Raw genomic sequence first — 24,943 nt, 5'->3', positions numbered from 1 at the left:
CACATGCCTTTTTTTTTTAATCCATTGCCTAATTTGTCATATTCTTATCTCTCATGTCTATTGTATTTCATTTTGAGAATTTCCTATACACATTGTTTGATTTAATAATAGTTTTCATAACATTTATCTAGTCAAGTTCAAATATTCTTGTGCATCGTTTCCGCGTGTGAGAACGGCCCAGCTGTCATACAGTATCTATGATTTCTGCTATGCAAGTAGCTGCGTCCCTTTTATATAGATGTTGCTGAGACAAAGTGAGAAGGTGAACATTATCTCTTCTGACCTAATCCACAACAAAGTTAAATCACACCGCAGATAATTTAACCAAACTACTGCCCATAATTAGATTTAAAACCAATGTACATCAAGCTAATCCACATAAGTCTGCTATATGTTGGGGGGAAAGTCAGCACTGAGGCAGCAATGGACCAACCAGAGGTAACACTAACCCAGTTTGTCTGGGCAATTAAGATGTGAATGTGTATTATCAGAGCCATCGCCTGCTGTGCTGCAGATGGATTGTATCTGTATGATCCGCTACAGTCTGCTCTAAAAGGATAACATCTAGAGAAAACATTAGCCTACTAGATTTTCATAAAATAAAAGCTAATTATTGTAGCTATGTTTCTATTAACATATATATTGCTAATATTTTGAAAATAATTACTTATGTTCCCACAACCACCAAACCTCGATTGACCGTGTATCACTCTATAGTCTAGCAGGAAGGGCCTCAGATTTTGAGAATCCCCTACCCGAGGTAGAACAAATGACAATGATTTTTCTAGTCTTTAGGGCCTCCTATTAATGAAATTGATTGTTGTCAAATTTTATTTTGGGGAAATAACATTTTTTTGATTGTTCTTTAGAACTACCCCAATCCCTGAAAAAGAGCCAAATTTCACCAGGCCGAATTGGGGAATGGTGACTAAAAAGCCCATAACTTGAGAATGACCATTATTTTCCTCTTCAGATTTGCTGAGGTATGAACCAGGTGGCTGTCCTACATCACCAAATAGTCAGACAATTATTTAACTATAAAAATACTGAATTATAGCCCTGTAAACTTAGCTTTAGTTTTGACGGAAATTGTACTTTTTCACTTTTCTCTCATTTATCAGAAAAACAGAAATCCCTAAAACATATACCATTACTGAATTGTCTAGGGTGCTATTGAATACTAACCAGTAGTTGTATGGAAATATCTGGTACAGTTCTATTGCAAATGAGATGTCTTTAGACACAGGCCTACCTCTTCTCTCAGACAGTCAAACTCCGAATGGGGGATAAGTGGCATAATAGCCGATAAGTTAAGAATGCTCACTCTGATGGTCATTATATTTGGAGAGGGAAATACCAGGTGGCTGAACTACATCACCAAATAGTCAGAATAAGAGTAACCCAATACAATAAAGTGTATTATTAGTTCTAAATTGCGAGCCTCTAAAACATAGGTGTAAATAGTACAGGTTTAATTGAAACTGGAACCTTAATTCAAAGTACAGTATACAAATCATCAAATAATTCAGTGAGAGGTCAAGTATATAGATACTAGAATATAATGTTGAATGTCAGGTTCCTCAGAAACGTTAGGGGACACATGTTGACATTCTGCACAGCAGGTGCAGAGCTCCGTACAGGGAAGGCCAACAGAGAGGCACTTCCCACTCTCTCCACACTTTGCATCTTTGCAATACAAGTGAGTAATGTCTCTCACTTCTGTAGGTTCTGGGGTTTTGTAAATAGCACTGGTTGAAGGGCCCCATCTCTGACGATCCACCCCTTTCCAACAGGACTCCATATCAAGGGTTTGGGTTCGGGCTGTGGACACCATATCGCTGTCTGAAACATTGCTCTTTGCACATGTTGTTGAAATGCATCCTCGGTTGGCAGCAGATTTTCCGAGGGCTGCATCTGTTGTTGATGCAATTATGAACCTCAGTTCATCCAGTGTGTGCACATCAGTCCAATTTCCTTTTTTCCATATAGCAGAAGCGCAAATTCTCTTGCGACTGGCAAAGACTCTTCCAAGCTGGCAGAGAGGTCCAAAATGGGCCAGATCTTTGAGCTCGCTGAGATGTGGTCTTGAGTTTGGTGAATGCTGTTGTCTTTCCTGTTCTGTACAAACTACTTGTTGTGCCACAGCCAGTGAGTGTATGACATGCTGGTAGACATCATTGTAGTTGCCGCCCAGCTTCAGGACCATCTCCAACTAAACAGCCTTTTTGAGAAATTCCAGTCCTGTTTCCCGTTCCTCCGCCCACATTACTGAAACAGCTCTGGTCAGGGTCACAACGACCTGCTGATGTCGGCTGAAACCTGGTTCCCCCATCTCTCCTCATCCTCCTGGAATCTGACTGCAGCATTCGACACTGTCGGCCCTGAGCTGGTTCCAGTCCTACCAGTCCTGGAAGAACAGAGTACGTCTCCTTGGGAGGTGCGAGGTCCCATACACACCCCTGTCACCTGTGGTGTCCCTCAAGGGTCGGTCCTCGGGCCCACTCTGTTCACCCTGTACACTCTGCCCCTTGGCCGTGTCATCAGCCAGCATGGAATATCATTCCATTGCTACGCTGATGACACACAGCTATATATAAAGACAGACCCTATCCCACATGCATCCTCACTGTCACCATCATCGTCACCGTTCCCATCAACATCCTTTAACACCTGCATCGAGGAGATAAAGGCTTGGACGCAACACAACTTCCTGCAGCTTAATAGCTCCACAACAGAAGCTATAGTTGGCACCCCAAACCAGGTCCAGTCATCCCCCATAACCCACATCACCTTTTCTGGCCAAAACATACCCCTCTCCACATCAGTTACCAACCTGGGTGTAAGATTTGACCGACATCTGACCTTTGACACCAACATCAAACACCTGTGCAAAACCTCCTACTACCACCTCAGGAACATTGCAAAACTCCTGTCAGATGCTGAACAACTGGTCCATGCCTTCGTCTCCTCAAGGCTTTGACTATTGTAACGCTCCTCCTCATCGGGACTCCTAGCAGGAACCTTCAGAAGCTCCAATATTTACAGAACAGTGCCGCTAGGATCCTGATGAGGGTGAGAAAGTACAACCACATCACACCCGTCCTTCATTCCCTCCACTGGCTTCCTGTCTCATTCAGGATTGAATATAAGATCTCACTACTACTTCGCCCATCAGTGCATCCACGGGAATGCTCCTTCATACCTAAAAGAACTACTCGCATCACAAATCTCAACACACAAACCTCCATTCAACAACCAACCATCGGCTTCGCCCCCCCGAGGACCAAACTCCGCACAATGGGGGATCGTGCTTTCTGTGCAGCTGCTCCTCGCCTGTGGAATTCTGAGGACTCCACAGACCACTGACACCTTTAAGAAAGGCCTAAAAACCTTTCTTTAAAAAAGCCTCTGATTAAACTTTTGTTTATTTTTGTTTGTTTCTTACGCTCCTGTAGCACTTTGGGATTGCTTTTAGCAATGCTTTACAAATACAATTTATTATTATTATTATGTATTTTCCAATGTTCTCACATGTGGTGTTGATGGGGACATATCTCTCTCTCATTCTATGGCCTGCATGCATGTACACTAGAGATGAACCAAACATGTATTTGCTTGCATAATATATGAGCAGTACTTCCACACCTGTGCCATCAGACCTCACAATGGTGCGGGAATATGACTCTGCAAGATGTATGGCACGGAGCTCCATCCTTGTGTCTCCTGATCACTGTACAGTGATGTCAAACTGCTGACTCCTGCTGTGCAGATGCTCTTCACCTCCTCCCCTTCGTCAAATCCTGAGTGTAGTCTCTGTGGGGCAGCAGTGACAATGTAGTTGCTCACAAACATGCACAGTGCAGTCTTGTTTCCACTACTCCTCAAGTACTTCCTGTAGTTTGGGACATTTGTTTTGCTTTAGGTTATAACACTTTGTGTTATTCTTCAGAGCTGGGTCCTCATTACAGGTCTTCACTTTTTTTAAATGCACCTGCATTCACCCGTGTGTTTGGCACATATTATATATATATATATAGAAAACAAGAAATTAAATGTGTGGTCATGGTATTTGACAGGTATGACGGCCCACAGTCAAAGACCTGTAGAGGCAAAGGAGAGGTGCAAGTGATGGAAGGGCCTGTTATCACTGTTATTACATGTTATCACTGGAAAAACAAATGTCCCAAAGTATATAATATATATATGTATATACATATATATATATATATACATACATATATATACATATATAAATATACATACATATACATATATGTATACATACATACATACATACATATATATACAGTGCAATAAGCTTCTTAGTACAATAAGAAGCTACAGGGACGTTAATCTACGTCGGTAATATTAACTTTATTTAATACAATATTTACGGTACAATATTTACATCATTCAGCCCAGCACTTGTAGTATACTATTTTACAAATGATGAATTACAGCAAACATGTGCAATATATCCATTATTACAGCTCGGTGGGCTAGCAGTAAGGCGATATGGGTCAGTTCTTATTGGGTATCCATGGGTAAAGGTAAAACGCATGTAGTACTCATAGTACTGAACACCTAACATGAACGTGCCGGGCGGCGCGGTCCCGTGGGTTAGATGCGCGTTCATAATGCCGAGGGAAATAACTCTCAGAATAATGTTATTAGCACATTTTACAACTTGAGGACCGAATGTTTTTAATAAGGGCTATACAAACGTTCATACTGAGTAGTTTATTTAGTTTAAAAAAAATTATCCAACGATTTACAGACCACTCTTTCCCAATGTAAGTCAATGGGAAAAAGTGTTTCTGGGCCCAGCAACCTAACGGAAGTGTAGTACCGCCGTTTGGCCACAGCGAATATTCTCATCAGAGTCCGGCGCACTTCCTGGGGGCTTGGTCTGGTCCAGTCATTCGCCCTCTGGACGGTAGCTGTTAGCTAGGAGTGAGAGCAAATCCACAAGGATAACACACAGACGCGTATAGCCTGAGGTAGTGTAACATTACTATTTCTGTCAACTATCTGTGTGTGTGTCCGGGTGTTATTCTGTTAGCTGGTCTAAAACAAACAATCACCAAGGCTACGTTAGCTCCCTACTTTAGCTCAGTTCATCCCCGGAAAGTTTTTAGCCTTACTCAGAGCGGAAGTGTGCTATGTGATGTCATATTACAGAGATGTTACATTACATAACAAAGGTCACAAATATAATTCTTACGCGTTATCATTTTGAGTACTCTGATAACTGTCTGCTTTGTAACGTTGCCTTACTACATCCATATAAATAGCGTATCTGTACGTCCCGCCACTCCTCATCAGTGCAGGGTTAACGGGACAGTTCCATCGTATCTGAATGCTACCACAAAATTCTAAGCTAAGTGTGACCGCGCACAGTAGACGTGCACGTGGCCAACCAGTGACCAGGTGACTGCCAAGAAGCACGAGTCAATATCTGAGTCATGACAGGGCACGTGCCTTATACATTATGTACAGTACCAACTGAAAGAGTCGCTTACTGTAGCCAATGTAGCTATGGCAAATTATTTTACCATAGTTGAAAACAATCAAGGACGCATCACCTCCAATGTCAATATATATAATACTTTGAAATATGACTTTAATGTTGCCCTTTTTGTAATGTTTTTAATATGTCATCATGTGTTCTGATTTTAATTATGTACTATCGTAGCACACATTCTTATTGTGTTACCACATCATACATCCTTTATATCTAACTGACCAGCTTCAAGTACATTTAGTACTTTACATACTAAATGTTTAATTTGTTTTTAATTAAGTCTTAACTTGAGTACAATTTTGAGGTACTTTTACTTGAATAGATTCAGAAGTTTCTTTGTTTTTCGAACAGCGGGGAAATGTAAATTGTTACAGGAAAGGGGACAGTGCAGATTAAGAGGCAGAATCTATCTGAGTAGATTAACATAGAAACTGTTAAAAGTTCGTTCTACTTAAAACAACTGTTTTAAAGTTTCTCGACAACACTTCATTTTACAAGACGGGGACTGATCCTAATGAGCTTTCAACTATGCTATTCAAAATCAAAAGCAGAATGAGCTATTCTCCCAGTATTTTCTTTTCTACGTGTCTGACAAAACCTGCAGCCTACCACGAGCGAGCAGCTTAAGAACACCACAGCTTGGTTTTGCTGTGAGTTATTACAGTTAAGCAATGAACTGCTAAATAACTGCTGTCCAGGATCTGACAGCTTCTGGCCCAAGGACGCTTTGACGTGTTGATGCCGGGCCTGGGGATCGTCAAAGCCCCCGCTAGACAAAGTCTACTCTATACAGTCTATGGTCTTCTCCCCCCCTCTTCACACAGAAGATACACACTTGATTTTCAGTGACTAATAATCAGTAAACTCACTATCCATAGCACGCACCTTGATTGGATTTCCCTGATAATAGATGTTGAAATGAGCTTCAATTGGAATGGAAATCGTGATGTAAAAGGTTTACGATATGCATGCTCTCTTAATAAGTGTGTGTCTCTGTGCAGATGCAAGGGGCTGGTCCATGGGTGTAAGCCGACTGGATGTCTTTTACAGGAGACTGCTCCTCTCCAAACTCTTCATTAGGGGATGGGGGAAGCCTGAAGACCTCAAGAGGTAACATCAGAGAACTGCATTTTTTCAAGGCCTTGTTTACCTTGCATTATATTTCAGATGTTTCAGTGACAATGGATTTCATTTCAGTATTTACTTAATTATTCAGCTGGGAACTTTGAAAAGAACATATCTCCAGTTATTTTTTTGTTTCTGCTTTTGTTGGAGGTGTGTGGGAGTTTTGCCATTAATAAATCGTCTTTCAGATTCTGTCTAGTATTTAAGCTTTGGGTGGGTAATTGAATATTTAGAGGACACACATTTATAGTCAGCCCCTCTCTATGCCTGGTTTATGAGCCACAGTAGATCCTGTATCTTAAAGTTGTGACTAGGCTTAAATATAAGCTGCTTATTATAAGAGAATGTTGTCAAAGACTGTGTAGTGTCATTTGTGCCTAAATAAAACCCAGTCTATCGGACTATTCTTTTCTTTAAAGAGGCCCTTTTATTCTTTTTGGGGTTTCCCCTTTGCAGTTGTGTTTTATAGGTAGTTGTGCATGTCAATGGTCTGCAAAGCTGGTTTCAGACAGAGGGTGAAAAGAGGTGCTGCAGCACAGGCAGTATGCGAAAAATAAAGAGCTTTTTGAACATTAAAGCATGGAGACATGTCCCAGTAGAGACACTACATACTGATATACACCTGAACATCAGCAGGAGAGGACTCTTTAAAGTAGAGACACTACATACTGATATACACCTGAACATCAGCAGGAGAGGACTCTTTAAAGCAGAGACACTACATACTGATATACACCTGAACATCAGCAGGAGAGGACTCTTTAAAGCAGAGACACTACATACTGATATACACCTGAACATCAGCAGGAGAGAACTCTTTAAAGCAGATACACTACATACTGATATACACCTGAACATCAGCAGGAGAGGACTCTTTAAAGCAGAGACAATACATACTGATATACACCTGAACATCAGCAGGAGAGGACTCTTTAAAGTAGAGACACTACATACTGATATACACCTGAACATCAGCAGGAGAGGACTCTTTAAAGTAGAGAAACTACATACTGATATACACCTGAACATCAGCAGGAGAGGACTCTTTAAAGTAGAGACACTACATACTGATATACACCTGAACATCAGCAGGAGAGGACTCTTTAAAGTAGAGACACTACATACTGATATACACCTGAACATCAGCAGGAGAGGACTCTTTAAAGCAGAGACACTACATACTGATATACACCTGAATATCAGCAGGAGAGGACTCTTTAAAGCAGAGACACTACATACTGATATACACCTGAACATCAGCAGGAGAGGACTCTTTAAAGTAGAGACACTACATACTGATATACACCTGAACATCAGCAGGAGAGGACTCTTTAAAGTAGAGACACTACATACTGATATACACCTGAACATCAGCAGGAGAGGACTCTTTAAAGCAGAGACACTGCATACTGATATACACCTGAACATCAGCAGGAGAGGACTCTTTAAAGCAGAGACACTACATACTGATATACACCTGAACATCAGCAGGAGAGGACTCTTTAAAGCAGAGACACTACATACTGATATACACCTGCACATCAGCAGGAGAGAACTCTTTAAAGCAGATACACTACATACTGATATACACCTGAACATCAGCAGGAGAGGACTCTTTAAAGCAGAGACACTACATACTGATATACACCTGAACATCAGCAGGAGAGGACTCTTTAAAGTAGAGACACTACATACTGATATACACCTGAACATCAGCAGGAGAGGACTCTTTAAAGCAGAGACACTACATACTGATATACACCTGAACATCAGCAGGAGAGGACTCTTTAAAGTAGAGACACTACATACTGATATACACCTAAACATCAGCAGGAGAGGACTCTTTAAAGTAGAGACACTACATACTGATATACACCTGAACATCAGCAGGAGAGGACTCTTTAAAGTAGAGACACTACATACTGATATACACCTGAACATCAGCAGGAGAGAACTCTTTAAAGCAGATACACTACATACTGATATACACCTGAACATCAGCAGGAGAGGACTCTTTAAAGTAGAGACACTACATACTGATATACACCTGAACATCAGCAGGAGGGGACTCTTTAAAGCAGAGACACTACATACTGATATACACCTGAACATCAGCAGGATAGGACTCTTTAAATCAGAGACACTACATACTGATATACACCTGAACATCAGCAGGAGGGGACTCTTTAAAGTAGAGACACTACATACTGATATACACCTGAACATCAGCAGGAGAGGACTCTTTAAAGTAGAGACACTACATACTGATATACACCTGAACATCAGCAGGAGATGACTCTTTAAAGTAGAGACACTACATACTGATATACACCTGAACATCAGCAGGAGAGGACTCTTTAAAGTAGAGACACTACATACTGATATACACCTGAACATCAGCAGGAGAGGACTCTTTAAAGTAGAGACACTACATACTGATATACACCTGAACATCAGCAGGAGAGGACTCTTTAAAGTAGAGACACTACATACTGGGATACACCTGAACATCAGCAGGAGAGGACTCTTTAAAGTAGAGACACTACATACTGATATACACCTGAACATCAGCAGGAGAGGACTCTTTAAAGTAGAGACACTGAATACTGATATACACCTGCACATCAGCAGGAGAGGACTCATTAAAGTAGAGACAACACATACTGATATACACCTGAACATCATCAGGAGAGGACTCTTTAAAGTAGAGACACTGAATACTGATATACACCTGAACATCAGCAGGAGAGCACTCTTTAAAGTAGAGACACTACATACTGATATACACCTGAACATCAGCAGGAGAGGACTCTTTAAAGCAGAGACACTACATACTGATATACACCTGCACATCAGCAGGAGAGAACTCTTTAAAGCAGATACACTACATACTGATATACACCTGAACATCAGCAGGAGAGGACTCTTTAAAGCAGAGACAATACATACTGATATACACCTGAACATCAGCAGGAGAGGACTCTTTAAAGCAGAGACACTACATACTGATATACACCTGAACATCAGCAGGAGAGGACTCTTTAAAGCAGAGACACTACATACTGATATACACCTGAACATCAGCAGGAGAGGACTCTTTAAAGCAGAGACACTACATACTGATATACACCTGAACATCAGCAGGAGAGGACTCTTTAAAGCAGAGACACTACATACTGATATACACCTGAACATCAGCAGGATAGGACTCTTTAAATCAGAGACACTACATACTGATATACACCTGAACATCAGCCGGAGAGGACTCTTTAAATCAGAGACACTACATACTGATATACACCTGAACATCAGCAGGAGAGGACTCTTTAAAGTAGAGACACTACATACTGATATACACCTGAACATCAGCAGGAGAGGACTCTTTAAAGTAGAGACACTACATACTGATATACACCTGAACATCAGCAGGAGAGGACTCTTTAAAGTAGAGACACTACATACTGATATACACCTGAACATCAGCAGGAGAGGACTCTTTAAAGTAGAGACACTACATACTGGGATACACCTGAACATCAGCAGGAGAGGACTCTTTTAAAGTAGAGACACTACATACTGATATACACCTGAACATCAGCAGGACAGGACTCTTTAAAGTAGAGACACTACATACTGATATACACCTGAACATCAGCAGGAGAGGACTCTTTAAAGTAGAGACACTACATACTGATATACACCTGAACATCAGCAGGAGAGGACTCTTTAAAGTAGAGACACTACATACTGGGATACACCTGAACATCAGCAGGAGAGGACTCTTTAAAGTAGAGACACTACATACTGATATACACCTGAACATCAGCAGGAGAGGACTCTTTAAAGTAGAGACACTGAATACTGATATACACCTGCACATCAGCAGGAGAGGACTCTTTAAAGTAGAGACACTGAATACTGATATACACCTGAACATCAGCAGGAGAGGACTCTTTAAAGTAGAGACAACACATACTGATATACACCTGAACATCAGCAGGAGAGGACTCTTTAAAGTAGAGACACTACATACTGATATGAACCTGTAAATGAACATATTAGACCCCCTTTAACATTTCATATTTGATCAATTCGCCGCCATGATGCACTTTAGAAAAATAGTTGTTGTATTGTAAGTTGATATGCATCCATCCAATCAGTTTCCTCGGAGTGTATATCCTACTGTGTTAGACAGATCAGTGCTCCCGGGGAACCAGTGAGACAGATCAGTGCTCCCGGGGAACCAGTGATGAATCGGATGGTTCTGTACTGATGCTGTGCTCTTCTCTCTTCTGTTTGTGTTTGATAGAATCTTTGAGTTCCGTAAGTACATCGGGGACAGAGAGCGGTGCGGGTCTCTGGTGCCTGAGGACTATCCCGTCCACATCGATAAGGTACTCCATCTGTTCTCTCTTCAGTGCGCACGAGAGTAACAGTTTCTGGATGCTAATAGATAGGTGTGTTTGTTCCTTTGTGTCCAGACAGAGGAGCACACTGACTATCAGATCCATGAAGGGTTCTTCATCTCTCCTCTGGAGCACCTGGTTCCTGGGATCCTGCCTCCAGAGGCTGTCAAAGCCAGGTACAGACATGATGACCTCCTCTACTTCTATGGATGGGCTTCTCATGTACACAATATGCACAAATCCTGACATTAAATGTAACACATTTTTAGACCATTTAAATATCACATCAGTGACACACTTAAATGTACATTTGCTACACATTGATTATAAGACCACAACCTCAGTCTGATGCTTCAGAGGTGGTGAGTGGGTGTCTGCGGCTAGCCTCGAAAGTAGACGAGAATAGCCGATCGCAGCCGAGGGAGGTCTCAAAAAGCTCGCCTGAAGTCGGACAGCTCGGAGTCGGCTTCGTCTTCTTCTTCTTCTCTCGGTTTTTTGGCGGATTGCAAACAGCTTGAAGGTGCATACCGCCACCTCCGGAGTCGGCTTGACTCGGTTTGCATTTATAAAGAATGCACACATGTGTTTAATCGTTAATGTCAGATATGTACTAAGTAAATACATTTGTTCCTGCTCAAGATTAGATTCAACTTTATTGTTATTGCACATATTACAGGTACTGAGACAACGAAATGCAGTTTAGCTTCTAACCAGGTGCAACAAGCTGGAGTGGAAAGTAATGTACACAATCTACAGAATAACATATAGAATGAATTGAATGATGAATAAACAGTGGGGTATGAATACACTAGATATCAGCCTGTGAGCAGTATGAACAGTGTGTATTAATACACTAGATATCAGCCTGTGAGCAGTATGAACAGTGTGTATGAATATGCTAAGATATATAAAGTATGAAAACGTTAAGCAGTATAGTATAAAATATATAGATATTAATTTCATGATGATAAACATTGTGGACCAATGATGAAAAATGGGAATGGATGTGGCGACGTAAAACTGACACAAAACAACAACAAACTTTTGCCAGCCAATGGGAGAGCTTCATCAGCAGCACGTGGTAAAAACCACCAATGAGCGCTCAGCTGGAGATACCAGCGAGCCGTTTCCCATCAAGCATTTCGCTTCCGCAGCTCGTGGAGAGCAACTGCGCCAACTCGCCTCGCCTCGCTCTCAAGGCTGCGGGCATCTTTGTCCCGTGAGATTTCAAAGTCTCATGTGGGCGAGCCTCCAGAGCAAGTCGGACAAAACGACTAACCATCATGCAACGCACTAGCAAGACGTTGATCGCAACGGCGCAGGTCTGCGTCGGTCTCGCTTGTCTCAAACAAGCCTAGTGTCTCTGACCTGTAGGGTTGGGTTAGTGTAAACATTTTCAAACCCGCCTTTTAGCCAAACACCAGATCGGACTGGTATACCTAATTCTACCCACCAAGTGCACTAGAGTCAGCAGCCGCCCATGTCTTTTTAAAAATGTATTATTCATCTATTTAAGATTATACCCGAACGATGATCATACTACATACACTCTGCAGACATGCAAAGCAACACAAAATCACTTAAAGTAAATTAAAAAAAGATATATATTTGTATCATTTTTTTATAGTGCTAATATATTGTTTTAGTTCTTAGTTGAAATCTTCAAAATGTGGTTCGGAGTCAGCCCTTCTCCTTTTTTTGGATAGGACATTTCCCTAGAAATAAAATGAACTGCACAAAATGCTTCCATACCAGCAGCTTTGACGGACATAATAATGTCCTGGAGTTGTACTTTTTGTCCCGTTTTCTTTTAATAAAATATTGCTAATATCAAAACATTCTACAATAAAATAAACGGCAAATACTTTTTTCTTATAGATTATAAAATGTACAGGAATATTCAATATCAAGTCCATATCGTTGCAGTGTCTTTTTAGCAGGATATAGTGTGAAAAATAATTTAAAAAGAAACCTCATTACCTTTATTATTTAGCACAAATGTGTTTCCAATTGATGTCTCCATAAAGTGAAGCGAATCCCTTTCTATGCAATTCCTAATGTATTTGTTGTTTATATGTTAGTAATTGCCCTTCGCCGCCCATGTCTCTGTGTCCTGTTGCTTGGGCTGCGTTCCAACAGTCCATTTAGCTTAGGAACCTTCCTAACGGAGTGAAATGACCCGGAAGTCCCTCAGTGGCAGCCATGATAAGTGCCGTTCGAATTCTCTACATGATAGGAAAGGAGGTTTCAAACTTCCTTTATAACCTCCTTTAGCTTAGGAACCACTGGACCTCCCTTGACGAAAGGAGAGGAGAAAGTGCTGCCCCACAATGCATTGCAGCCGCAGCATTTGCCGTCACTCAACAGTCGGCCGTTCACGGAAACAACCGATTATGACCGAGAAATTATATCATGAAAGTTACGGTGCTTATTAAGCATTTTAAAACATAGGTGGTAAGTTGCAAAGTGTTTTGTTTTGAACGTTCATCAGTATTATAATCAAAGAGAGAAATATGAACCTTAGTTTTTACTGAAATGATCAAATAAAGTCAGCATTTCACAGTCTTTACTGAGCTGTGAGGGGTTTGTTCAACTTTTAAAAGATGTTTGAATGGTGATATACACAGAGATAGATGTTAAGGACTAACGTTTATAATAAATACATCTGTATTGATTTTAAGATCTTTTCATAGTTCATACGTATTGGGATCATTTGTATTAATGTGGACCAGAGGGAGAGGGTGACGAGCAGAAGTTTCACTTTCCTTTTTTATTTCAATTCCAACTTTGGTCCTGAAGAATATGTTTCTCTGTTGTCCACGTTCATAGAGCAAAGCAGCAGCATCAGAGCCCGGTGCAGAGTCTCTAGATGAGTTTACAGTAGTCCCTCGTTCTTATTAAACATCCATGTTGTCGTCCGCTGTATAGAAAACTGTGGTTTCCATGGTTTCCCCACAGCAGCAGACGCACACAATGACGTCCGCTGGCGCATCATAAACACGTCGGATAGTGAAAGTGCATTCGGATTCTCTAAAGTACCGCAGTCTCTTCTCCTAAGTCCTTTTGAATTCTCCTATCCACTATCCCTTAACCCCGTGGCGTTTCACTCAGAGGTCAAGGAATAGACGATAGGGTTAGAATTTAGGAGCTGATTTTTGGACTATTCGACTGCAGCCCAGGTCCGTCTGGTGTGATGACCCAAGATGGCGATCTGCACCAATGGTTTCACTTTTTCTTCTGGGCTTTCTCATCTCTTATAACTGCCACAAAAACCACAAAGAAATGTATTGTAAACAAAAGCGACATGAGCCTCCATGCGCGTCTTTCCACCCTAATGGAAGTGATCTTCTTAATGTTGTCTACCTCAGCTCGGCGAAGACGGCCTGTCTCACACGGTATTATTCCGACCACAAAATATTTAAGCAGAGCCAGTTGAATCCAAAACGGGATTGCAACCGGTCCAACACTAATGACGTTATTCAACATACGAAAAAAAAGTCAATTCAAGTGAGAGAGCTTCAATGGAGGAATTGGCACGCTCCAAGGAGTGCATGGAAATGGGATGATGTCATCATTCCCCGTCCATGACGTCATCATTCCCCGTCCAAGGTGCAGACTGGAGGAAGTGTTAAAGAGGACATCAGTCTGGACAGCAAGCGAGATCAGTATGGACAATGCATCCCTTCCTCACTCGTTGCCATTGGGCAGCAACAATGTGCCCCCCCTTCTTCTGTCTTCTCTGCAGAGTTCTTTTTACTGTTGTCCTATTCCATATTATTCTGTCTCCAAATGTGTTTCCCCTGACCATTACCACAATAACAACGTTTCTCGCGGGTCATTGTAATGACAAATAGTTAAGGTTGTTTAAATGACAGCAGTTTTTGTTTACTCGTGCTATTTTTTCTCAATTTTTCTAAACAAATAATGTTGACTATCTGAATATTTTAAATATATGTCAGGTGATTTTATCACAGTGTTGGTCTGTCATTAGCCAGGGCAGGACCATTCATGTGGCCTTTGACAAGGCAGCGTGATTGAATCAGCCACAGAGTGGATGCTGTGTGTTTACAGGGTTTGTGTTGTTTCAGGTTCCAGTTTATCGTCCCTAAGAAGTGGCAGAAGAACAGACCAGTATGTATCCACTTGGCAGGGACGGGAGACCATGTAAGGCTTTACACATTCCACTCTCTACTACACCTAACCTGAACCTTGTGTGTATGAAGTGTACTCATCTCCCCAGCAGGCACTGATAGATTCAGTACGGCCAATAGTAGTGCACCTGAGGTCCCGATTTACTTCTCTTGTCGATGTGCTTGTTAGCATGTGTCTTACTGTGGATTTTGAGTTTAATATGGCAATATTAAACAAAGAAAATAAAGACTTGCCTGGTCTTAGTATTATTTATTCGCCACGTTATCATCTTCTTGTTTGCACTTCAAAACCCAGCTGGGGTCATTACACAGCTTTCTCTGTTCCTTTGACTCTCTAAGTATTAATGACTGTGCGTGTCTGTGTGTGTCTCTGTGTGTGTCTCTGTGTGTGTGTCTGTGTAGTTCTTCTGGCGTCGGCGGACTCTGATGGCCAGGCCGATGGTTAAAGAGGCAGGAATGGCTTCGCTGCTTCTGGAGAGCCCTTATTATATCCTTCTATTTTCTGATCGCTTCCCACTTTTTATTTTTCCTTTTAAAACTGTTTTGTGAGACGAATCACTCGGTGGCCAAAGCAGCGGTGGTCAAGACATCCGAGTGCTGGGTGGTCATTCTTGTAGCAAAGGCTGCTTGATCACTACAGCGCTTTGAGGTAAAATGAGGTGGAATTTATATTATAATAATATATATATAGAAGTATAGTTAGAAGTGAACTGTTGTTAACATGTTTTAATCCTTGACTGATCTTTCACATGGCTACCGTAAACCCAAAGACCAACTGTAAGTACATTTCTATTCACACACATGACCTGAATGATTGATTACCAATTTGGCATTTTTACATTTAAGCGGAAGTAGATAAAAGTAAGCTTTCAGTTTAGGAAAAGAAAAGCTTAAATCAAAAAAGTTGGAATCATTTCACGGAGATAAAAAACCCCGACAAAGCAAATCTGATATCTACATAAACAACATCATGCTTACATTGGAGTGCTCTTCTTCTTTATGGAGGACATAAGGGAAATCTGAGAGGTAGACATATGAACAGTGTTTGTAAGGTCCGGGGGGGGGACACAACAGGCTGTAGTGTGTTTGTATTGATACAGTGCAGCCTTCAGGATACTGGAGTTTCAAAGTGGAGAAAGATATCGATGATTAAGATCTTTAAAAATGAAATCAAAAAACAATATATCCGTGGATATTTAAGTTCTTACAGGCGCAGCATTATAATTACAACATTCAGTCGTTGTGTAGCCTTATTTAAAAAAAGAATGGAATTTCCAACATCAGTGTTTTTTAAACACAGTCTATTTAGTCAGGCAGGACTATTATGCACTACAGAGCCGTCTGTACCACACACGTGGCGAGGTGCCCTGCCTTTCCTTTAATGGCAGTGATTTTCAAGGTGTGGAAAATCATGGAGAAAATAAGTGATATTAATGCTACGCTCCAGGGCATCCATTCAGATGGCCCAGCTGTAGTATACAGAGATGAGCAACCTTCGTCTACAGAATAGACTCGTGTTGCAATCAGGATGACACAATTATTAAAAAAATGATTAGGCAGTTATTCGGCAGAGCAACAGTTGTATGAAACACAATGAACTGTGGATGTGATCAGGTTTGGGGGGTAACCGATTACATGGAATGGGATTACGTAATTAGGATTATGTATTCCCCTAATGTTTTAATTAAGGATTATATATTATAGTTAGACTACTGTCTGAATTTAATTTTTTGCTTTTCATTTAGGCTACTTTCATTTTTCTTTTTCGATTTTGATCCTAAATATCTTGTTTTCTTCTTTTATACGGTCACATTTTTCTTACATAATACACTTAAAGGTGGGGTAGGTAAGTTTGGAGAAACCAGCTTGAGAGCGCTAGAATTTGAAAATACACAGCCGGAAGAAATCTGCTACTTCCTCAACGAGCCCCTCCTCCAACACACACGAACGCGCACATGACCAGTGAGGGCACGAGATAAGTTTGTGCCCAGATGGAAGGCTGACAGGCAGGTAGGCCATCCAGTTACTTTAGCCGGGCCGAAGCAGATGATTGGTCGTGCTTTTTACAGCGCTACGGCTTCCACAGATGACATTTTTTTATGGATTTTTTGTCAAAGCACTTCAGATATTCATCGCTATCGGGATGTTAAGAGCATTCCATGGAATATAACAAAAAGTGTATCTCGAGCCGGTTTCTCAAACTTACCTACCCCACCTTTAAGTAGAAAAAGATTGGCATTGCATTTGAGGTCATCCAAAAGTAACAGAAATTAATCAGGTTACATTACTTTTATATTGTGATACTCAGACGACATTACTGATTACTACAAGTAGCTCGTAATTGTAATGGAATACATTTGTAAGGTGTTACCCTCCCAACCCTGATTGTGATACAGGACTCATTGCAGACATCTATGGTGTGGTCTGAGGCTTTGTCTCTCATGAGTGTTGGAATCCGTCCCCTGCTCACAGCCAAGGCTGCGCTCGTGGTGGCTAAATACTGATATATATTTTAATGGACTTATTTCAGTGTTAAGTAAACAGGGACATTATTTGTGAGTACTTAGGCGGTCCAGTCTAAAGAATGTGTCAGACCTGCTGGTGATGGGAGGGGCTTTGATCCTGGAGTCAACCGTGCTTCTCCGTTGGCTGGAGAGAGAAGGGTACTGGCCACTAGGAATGACTGGCATCTCCATGGGAGGATACGTGAGTCATCATAACAGCACACATTCCGTCTTTTGATTTGTTATTGCACATGTGTCACCCTGGACAGCCATTATCACCAGCAACCTTCTTTATATGTGAAAGTATATGTTTTGCTTGCAAGCTTGCATACAAATACCAGTGGGTCCATTGTAATACCTCACCTTGTGTGTGTTTGTGTGTAGATGGCGTCCCTGGCGGTGACAAACTGGCCAAAGCCCATTCCTCTGATTCCCTGTTTGTCCTGGTCCACGGCCTCAAGTGTCTTCACCACGGTAACACTATCTCAAATAGACCAACTCAGTTATTAGAGCAGCATTACAAGTGACATCATAACCAAACATTATAGTTGGTGTTATTTTTTTATTTAATTAGCTGACCTACAATAAGTGCAATTTACAATAAAGTTACAAACTCAGAACAACAAGAAAAATATATATCCACTTAAAAATAAGCCAGACCATTGTGAGAGGTGTGTGTAACTTCCAAATGGGCGATCGCGGAAATGTTGAGTACGTTTTCATTTTAGAAATGTGGAGTACGAGTCCCCAGCACATAGACTGTTTTGGTCTTCAATGCTAATCTTTAGCATTTACACCTTGTTCAATAACCAACATCTATGATGCATCTTTTCAGACCGGATACATTTGCTTTGACAGAACACGGTTTATTGTGAAAAAAACACATTTAGCGCTTTACCATGTGCTTCTCTCCATCACAGAGACATAGACATGATGGGTGCTTCCTGAAGTCATGGTCACATGACATCACATGTGCACAGTTTGTCAGATACAGGGGGTGGGTCAGTGTAGCCGCTGGCTGACCTGCCCACCCTCCCTGTGTTGCAGGGCGTGCTGAGCAAAGCAGTGAACTGGAAGGAGCTGGAGAAGCAGTATGCCATAAACTCCGTGTACGAAGAAGAGATCATAAAGCTGTTGGAGTACTGTGGGGTAGGCTGTGCTTGAACTCTTTTGAAGGATCGCTTACTGTACGAGGAAGGATTGGAAATGTCTACGTTCTGTTTTTGATGTCTGGATTTCTCACCAAGGATTCTGCGAGAGAAAGAATCCCTAATTCAGAACACATACATGAACACTCATTAGCAATAATAAGTGCATTGTATCTTTTGCTCTGTGTGTGTCCGCTTCCATCAGGTTGATTCCTTAAAGATGGCTCCAGAATTTGCGAAGAATGACGACTCTTTGAGCCCGTCTGGGGATGTCCGAGTGTCTGTGGGTCAGAGCACCAGAGCTGGAGGGGAGGCCGAGCCTGAACTCGTGGACCGAGTGATATCATCAGGGACCAGCGGGGGTGGCCTCGGATATCTGCCAAGGTCATTGATTTACATACAGAGTTTTACTCTTTGCCAAGGCATAACATGTGACGTTATATCCACTATCGCTTCCCTCCTCACCTTTCCTTCTTCATGTTCTGCTTTCATATGTTGCATGCTTCAACCAGCACCCGCTTTCAAAACATAACCCCCCCCCCCCCGGTTTCATGGCAGGGTGTGTCCAGATTCCTCTGTAAACATGCCCATTCAGTCAATTGCAGATTTCCACCATGAGAAGAGCCATTTCTAAGGTTCCGCCCATTGAGTTATATGTTAAAGAAATATATATATATATATTTTAAAAGTTATGAAAAGAAAATAGTTTCCCATGGTGTCCTGAAAAGGCTGCATATTTATATTTGAATGGTTCCTGTAGCTGAAAGTAAGCTAAAGGCGTGTGAACACCACGAGCAGTGCTGTGATCATTGGATCCAGAGAGCACAAGGTGAACATTATTATCTCTACAGTGGACAATGGTTTTTCATTAAATAGACAATCTGTCAAATTCCAAATGATCCAGAGTCCCCTAAATCTTCCAAATCAACCCAAAATGTATCAAAATCAGCCCACAGAGAGTACACATATATTTTCTGGTTAAAACTGCAATTTTTGTATCCTGAAAATGTCAGAAATGGACTCGGCATCCTCAATAACCCCCAGATCCACTCCAGAACTGTCCAGATCGGCCAGTTCTTAATTATTGTCCACATTCCAACCGTAGTCGCAGAAGTTGCACTGTCTTGTGTCCGTTAACCTTTGTTTGTGAAGCTGATGTTCTTCTCTTCTCGTATAGAAGCCCAGGTGCAAACGACCCACTGCAGGGGACGCAGACGGAGTCGACAAAATGCTCTCGACCCTCATTACATCGAGAGTCGATAAGCTTCATGAAGGGAGTGATGGATGAATGCACACACATGGCCAACTTCTCTGGTGAGTTTTACGGTGCAGATCCGCAGGCTATTTTTCAGTTTAGTACCTAACATAAAAGGACAGAGGAACCACTATGATAATACTATCACAGGTCCTTTGTCATTAAGGGACATTGAAGCGGCTCCTAACCCATTTACAAAACAAAGGCAGCTGTGGTTTCGCTTGGCAACATCCAACAGCAGCATTGCAGCAAATGAGCTAAACCGTGAAGTGAGGTTAACAGTGACATATTTTCAATTTCTATAACTTACTTGCAGCAACTGGGTAGATGTGATCTTTTCTTCTGCTGTCTGTTAAAAGATGAGCAGCTGCATTTGTGACCAGTTGATCACTTTCCCAGTTAGGAAAGTGTTTGGCTTAAAGGTCCCCTATTATACTCTTTTCCAACAATATATCACAGCTCACAGATATATACAGAACAGGTCTCTGATTGGCTGAAACACCAAACAGATCATTGCAGCATCCCATAATCCCCTCTGTTTCAGCCCTGTTCCAAAAGTGCTGATTCTGGGTCTGTAGCTGTAAATTCGAATGAGCTGCTGCTGGCCACGCCCCCCTGAGAAGTGATTGGTTAAAAAAAAAAAAAACACACATAATGGTGCTCTAGGAGGAGATTCAGGTGATAAGGTGGGGGGGGGGTTACCTTGGGTGGTTATTGGCTAATAGTTACACAACCCATAAAAACATTGTGACATCACTAAGTGGCCAAAATCTGATCAGCTGATTTTCAGAGAGGTTTTTCTATAAATGGATCAGGACAAGAAGAGAGGCGGTCATTGTTCCTGAAACTCTCCGAATCTCTTAACACATAGGAAACAGATATTAATGTATAAAAGACTTGAAAAAGTGGATTTTGAATAATAGGTGACCTTTAACACTGAAAACAATGAATCACAATAATATAACCCTCATTAAATACAAGCATGTATGACCTTCTTAAGATTAGGTCGATCGAGGAAATACTTTTGAGAAGATCCTAAGTTAATGAAAACGTGATTGAACCACATAGAAAGGTTTCTGTTGAATATTAGACCCAGGTTTTTGCTGCAGGTTTGACATAATGTAGACAGTCGAGCTGTCATCTGTAAAACGTGATGTCCTGTATATTTGTCAGTGTCAACATGCATCTGAATTAGATCTGTCCTTCCCACTGTCCCAGTCCCTGTAGACCCCAGTCTCATTATCGTGGTCCAGGCCAAAGAGGACGCCTACATCCCCCGAACAGGAGTGCTCAGTCTGCAGGAGATCTGGCCCGGGTGTGAGGTCAGATATCTGAATGGAGGACACATCAGTGCATATCTGTTTAAACAGAGTGTCTTTAGGTAAACTCCTACTCAGGATATGTGTTGTCTCGTATCACGTGGTGTGTTCCTGTGTTTGGTTGTACCGAGGTAAACTCGTGCTCACCAGAAAACAAACAGTTTGACTTGAAAATATACATGTTGAATTACAAATAGTAATAGTACGGGTCCCCAGCGCATAGAAACTGCCGGATGCTAACTTGCATATGTTGGGCAATTTGAACAATTACCATTACCTGTAGATAATCGACAAAGATACCTAATACATCTTGTTAAAGGCCAACATGATGTCTGTCCACACACCACCCAGTAACACCGTATATCATGAGTGGACAGAGTGATGAGTCTCTAACAGAGAAACAGAGGCTCGCGTCAGGTCCATTTATTCTTGAGATCATATCAATATTCTAACCTTATCAATTGAATAGTTGAAGACCTCCTGTTGGAGAGCACGTAAGGATGCTACAGCTGTTGTTCAATCACACATTGACCATGTGCTGTCCAGTGTTCATTTTGGCAGCTATTTTTGATTTAGTCTTTAGACGGAAATGGTTATTAGTTTTAGTCACATTTTAGTCCTTTTTATCCTTCATAGTTTCAGTCTAGTTTTAGTCAATGAACAATCTTTACATTTTAGTCAAAATGTGTTCTCTCTTTAAACTAATTCAGTCGTGTTTATATAAGTTATAAATAAAAAAGATATGTTGTATGTATGTATGTATGTAATTATGTTATTATATTGTACTGTAGCCTACTTGAGTAAAATGTTGAGGTCCTTGTACTTAACTGGAGTATTTAAGTATTTTGCTACTGTGTTCTTCTACTCCACTACAGTTCAGAGGTACATGGTGTACTTTTCCTCCACTACATGTATTTAATACCTTTAGTTACTTCACAGATCTGGATGAATGATGTGAAATATAACCAAGTGTTGAATCAGACTTTAGTTCCACCTGGAGTAAATCCACCAGCTACCCTGCAGTCTACAAAGCCATTCAGACTAGCTGCACCTTCACCAGCTTTGAGAACACTTTCATGATCAATCATTATAAAACATATCATATATATTATTCTGACATGGACCAACAACTACTTTTACTGTCGCTACTGTAACTATATTTTGATGCTAATACTTTTCTACTTTTACTTGAGGAACATTTTGAATGCTGGACTTTTACTGTAACAGAGTATTCCTACACTCTGATCTCGTCAACGAAAACAAAATATACATTCGTCTTACTTTTTATTATCAAGAATCTATTTTTAGCTCATCATCATCGTCTCGTCTTTAGTCATGTAGAAAAAGGTGGTTGACGAACATTTTCCGTCATTGTTTTCTTTGACGAAATTAACGCTGGTGCTGTCAAACTTGGGGTGCAATTTTTGTTGAACGGTAAAAAACGAATTCAAATGTAAACCCAGACTGTGTATCGTGCTACATTTTGTGTTGTTTAGAATTGATTGCATATCTGTTTGTTTTTCAGACAGGCCATATACGATACATTCGACAGATTCTGCCTGAAGTATCCCAACCTGCACTAGCCAGGCAGGCTGAAGCCTTTCCTCCCTGAAACTGCATCAGGACCCTGGCTGGAAAACGAATGCCTGTCTGTAGACCAGCTGTCTAATGTATCACATTTCCTAATTCTTGTAAGAGATGACAACTGTTGAGTATCAAATGTGTTGTTTTCCAGTCCTGCCAGTCTGTCGTTGTCAAACAGCACTCGGGCCTCACGCCTCTCGCTTGATTTGTTAAACTGGTGTTAACAGACTGGTGCAAACCTTTAACAGTGTGACACTGGATGGAAACACACTCTGGGTGGAAACACGGAAACACACTCTGGGTGGAAACACGGAAACACACTCTGGGTGGAAACACACTCTGGGTGGAAACACACTCTGGGTGGAAACACGGAAACACACTCTGGGTGGAAACACGGAAACACACTCTGGGTGGAAACACACTCTGGGTGGAAACACACTCTGGGTGGAAACACGGAAACACACTCTGGGTGGAAACACGGAAACACACTCTGGGTGGAAACACACTCTGGGTGGAAACACACTCTGGGTGGAAACACGGAAACACACTCTGGGTGGAAACACGGAAACACACTCTGGGTGGAAACACACTCTGGGTGGAAACACACTCTGGGTGGAAACACACTCTGGGTGGAAACACACTCTGGGTGGAAACACACTCTGGGTGGAAACACGGAAACACACTCTGGGTGGAAACACGGAAACACACTCTGGGTGGAAACACGGAAACACACTCTGGGTGGAAACACGGAAACACACTCTGGGTGGAAACACGGAAACACACTCTGGGTGGAAACACACTCTGGGTGGAAACACATTCTAATGGAAAAAACAATCAAGTAATGTTAAGTCAATTGAGCTCACTGTACAGACACTTTTCTAACTGAGAATTGATCAAGGAACACTTTTAGCAGATGTCATTGTCATGCAAATAGAAATGTTATATTTATAATCAATACGATTTTCATAAATTCAACTCGTTTTTTTATACCATTACCATGGTAACAGAAAATGTAGTAGTGGGCAATCAGTCCGAGTTGAGTCGATTGCTGTGCTTTCTAGAAGATTATGAAAACCAGGGTTTAGCATCATGTGAAAAATGAAATTGGCAAAGAAAGATTCATGTGGACTATCGATCTGTATATCTCATCTTATGAAAAAGGTTATAAAACACTATTATCAACTGGCACCTTTCCATAAAATGTTGGGATGAAAAATCTAAGATAAAAAATGTACTATAAATGAATTTAGTAATAATTAATAATGCTGCATCAAAATGTTCCAACAACAACAAGCAAGAGACGAGACAACGTGGACATCAAAAAGCATTACACCTTTTTGAAGTGTATATAACTCATCCTCAGCTACAAGGCCAGCACGTGTGTCCACATCCTCAGGGAGGGTCTCTCCACTGTAGCACGCGGAGAGGGGTGAGGGGACGGGCAGGTCTTCAGCAGGATTGGCCATTTTGGGTTACAGAAGTCAATATTGTTGTGTTTTCCTGTTTAGCCTCTTGATGGCGCTGTTCCTATGAATAAATACAGATGGTGATGTGTCTGTGTTTAGGGTTAGCTTGTGTTTTGTAAAAGTAACATGACTGTGTGGGGTATGTGCACATAACCCGTACATTATAAGGCAGGGGTGTGCAAACTGTTTCCACTGAGGGCCACATACAGAAACACATACTGAGGGCTGGGCCCCTCACTAGAGGTGAGGTATACTGCCTCATAAGTTAAGTTATAAGTTAGCAAAATCAATGAAATGTAGGTAAATGATGTTTGATACTAGAATATGCTTTAAGAAAACAGCCTCCTTCACAGCTCTCCAGAGGGCTTACTTTATTGTGTAACAAGGTGTTGCAGCTCATTCCTTACAGCCTCAGATTGCTTATAAAAAGGGGAAATATGGTCTATTTCAAGTTATGGAAA

At 41.3% G+C, this 24,943-nt stretch overlaps 1 protein-coding gene across 1 annotated transcript; it reads left to right on the top strand.

Moving 5' to 3' along the window:
- Positions 1 to 4,862: 4,862 nt before the first annotated feature.
- abhd18 (abhydrolase domain containing 18) lies at positions 4,863 to 24,586 on the top strand. The gene is made up of 14 exons (XM_071204691.1): positions 4,863 to 5,000; positions 6,526 to 6,634; positions 10,959 to 11,043; positions 11,131 to 11,231; positions 15,144 to 15,219; positions 15,609 to 15,695; positions 15,958 to 15,983; positions 17,774 to 17,912; positions 18,095 to 18,184; positions 18,758 to 18,859; positions 19,064 to 19,242; positions 20,036 to 20,172; positions 21,332 to 21,494; positions 22,958 to 24,586. Exons 2-14 carry the CDS (start codon positions 6,543 to 6,545, stop codon positions 23,013 to 23,015), a joined length of 1,335 nt encoding a protein of 444 aa, XP_071060792.1. The 5' UTR covers positions 4,863 to 5,000; positions 6,526 to 6,542; the 3' UTR covers positions 23,016 to 24,586.
- Positions 24,587 to 24,943: the final 357 nt, after the last annotated feature.

This window comes from Pseudochaenichthys georgianus, chromosome 10 (assembly GCF_902827115.2).
Source record: "Pseudochaenichthys georgianus chromosome 10, fPseGeo1.2, whole genome shotgun sequence".
NCBI classification, from domain to species: Eukaryota; Metazoa; Chordata; class Actinopteri; order Perciformes; family Channichthyidae; genus Pseudochaenichthys; species Pseudochaenichthys georgianus.
This window is presented reverse-complemented; position numbering and strand designations above follow the sequence as displayed.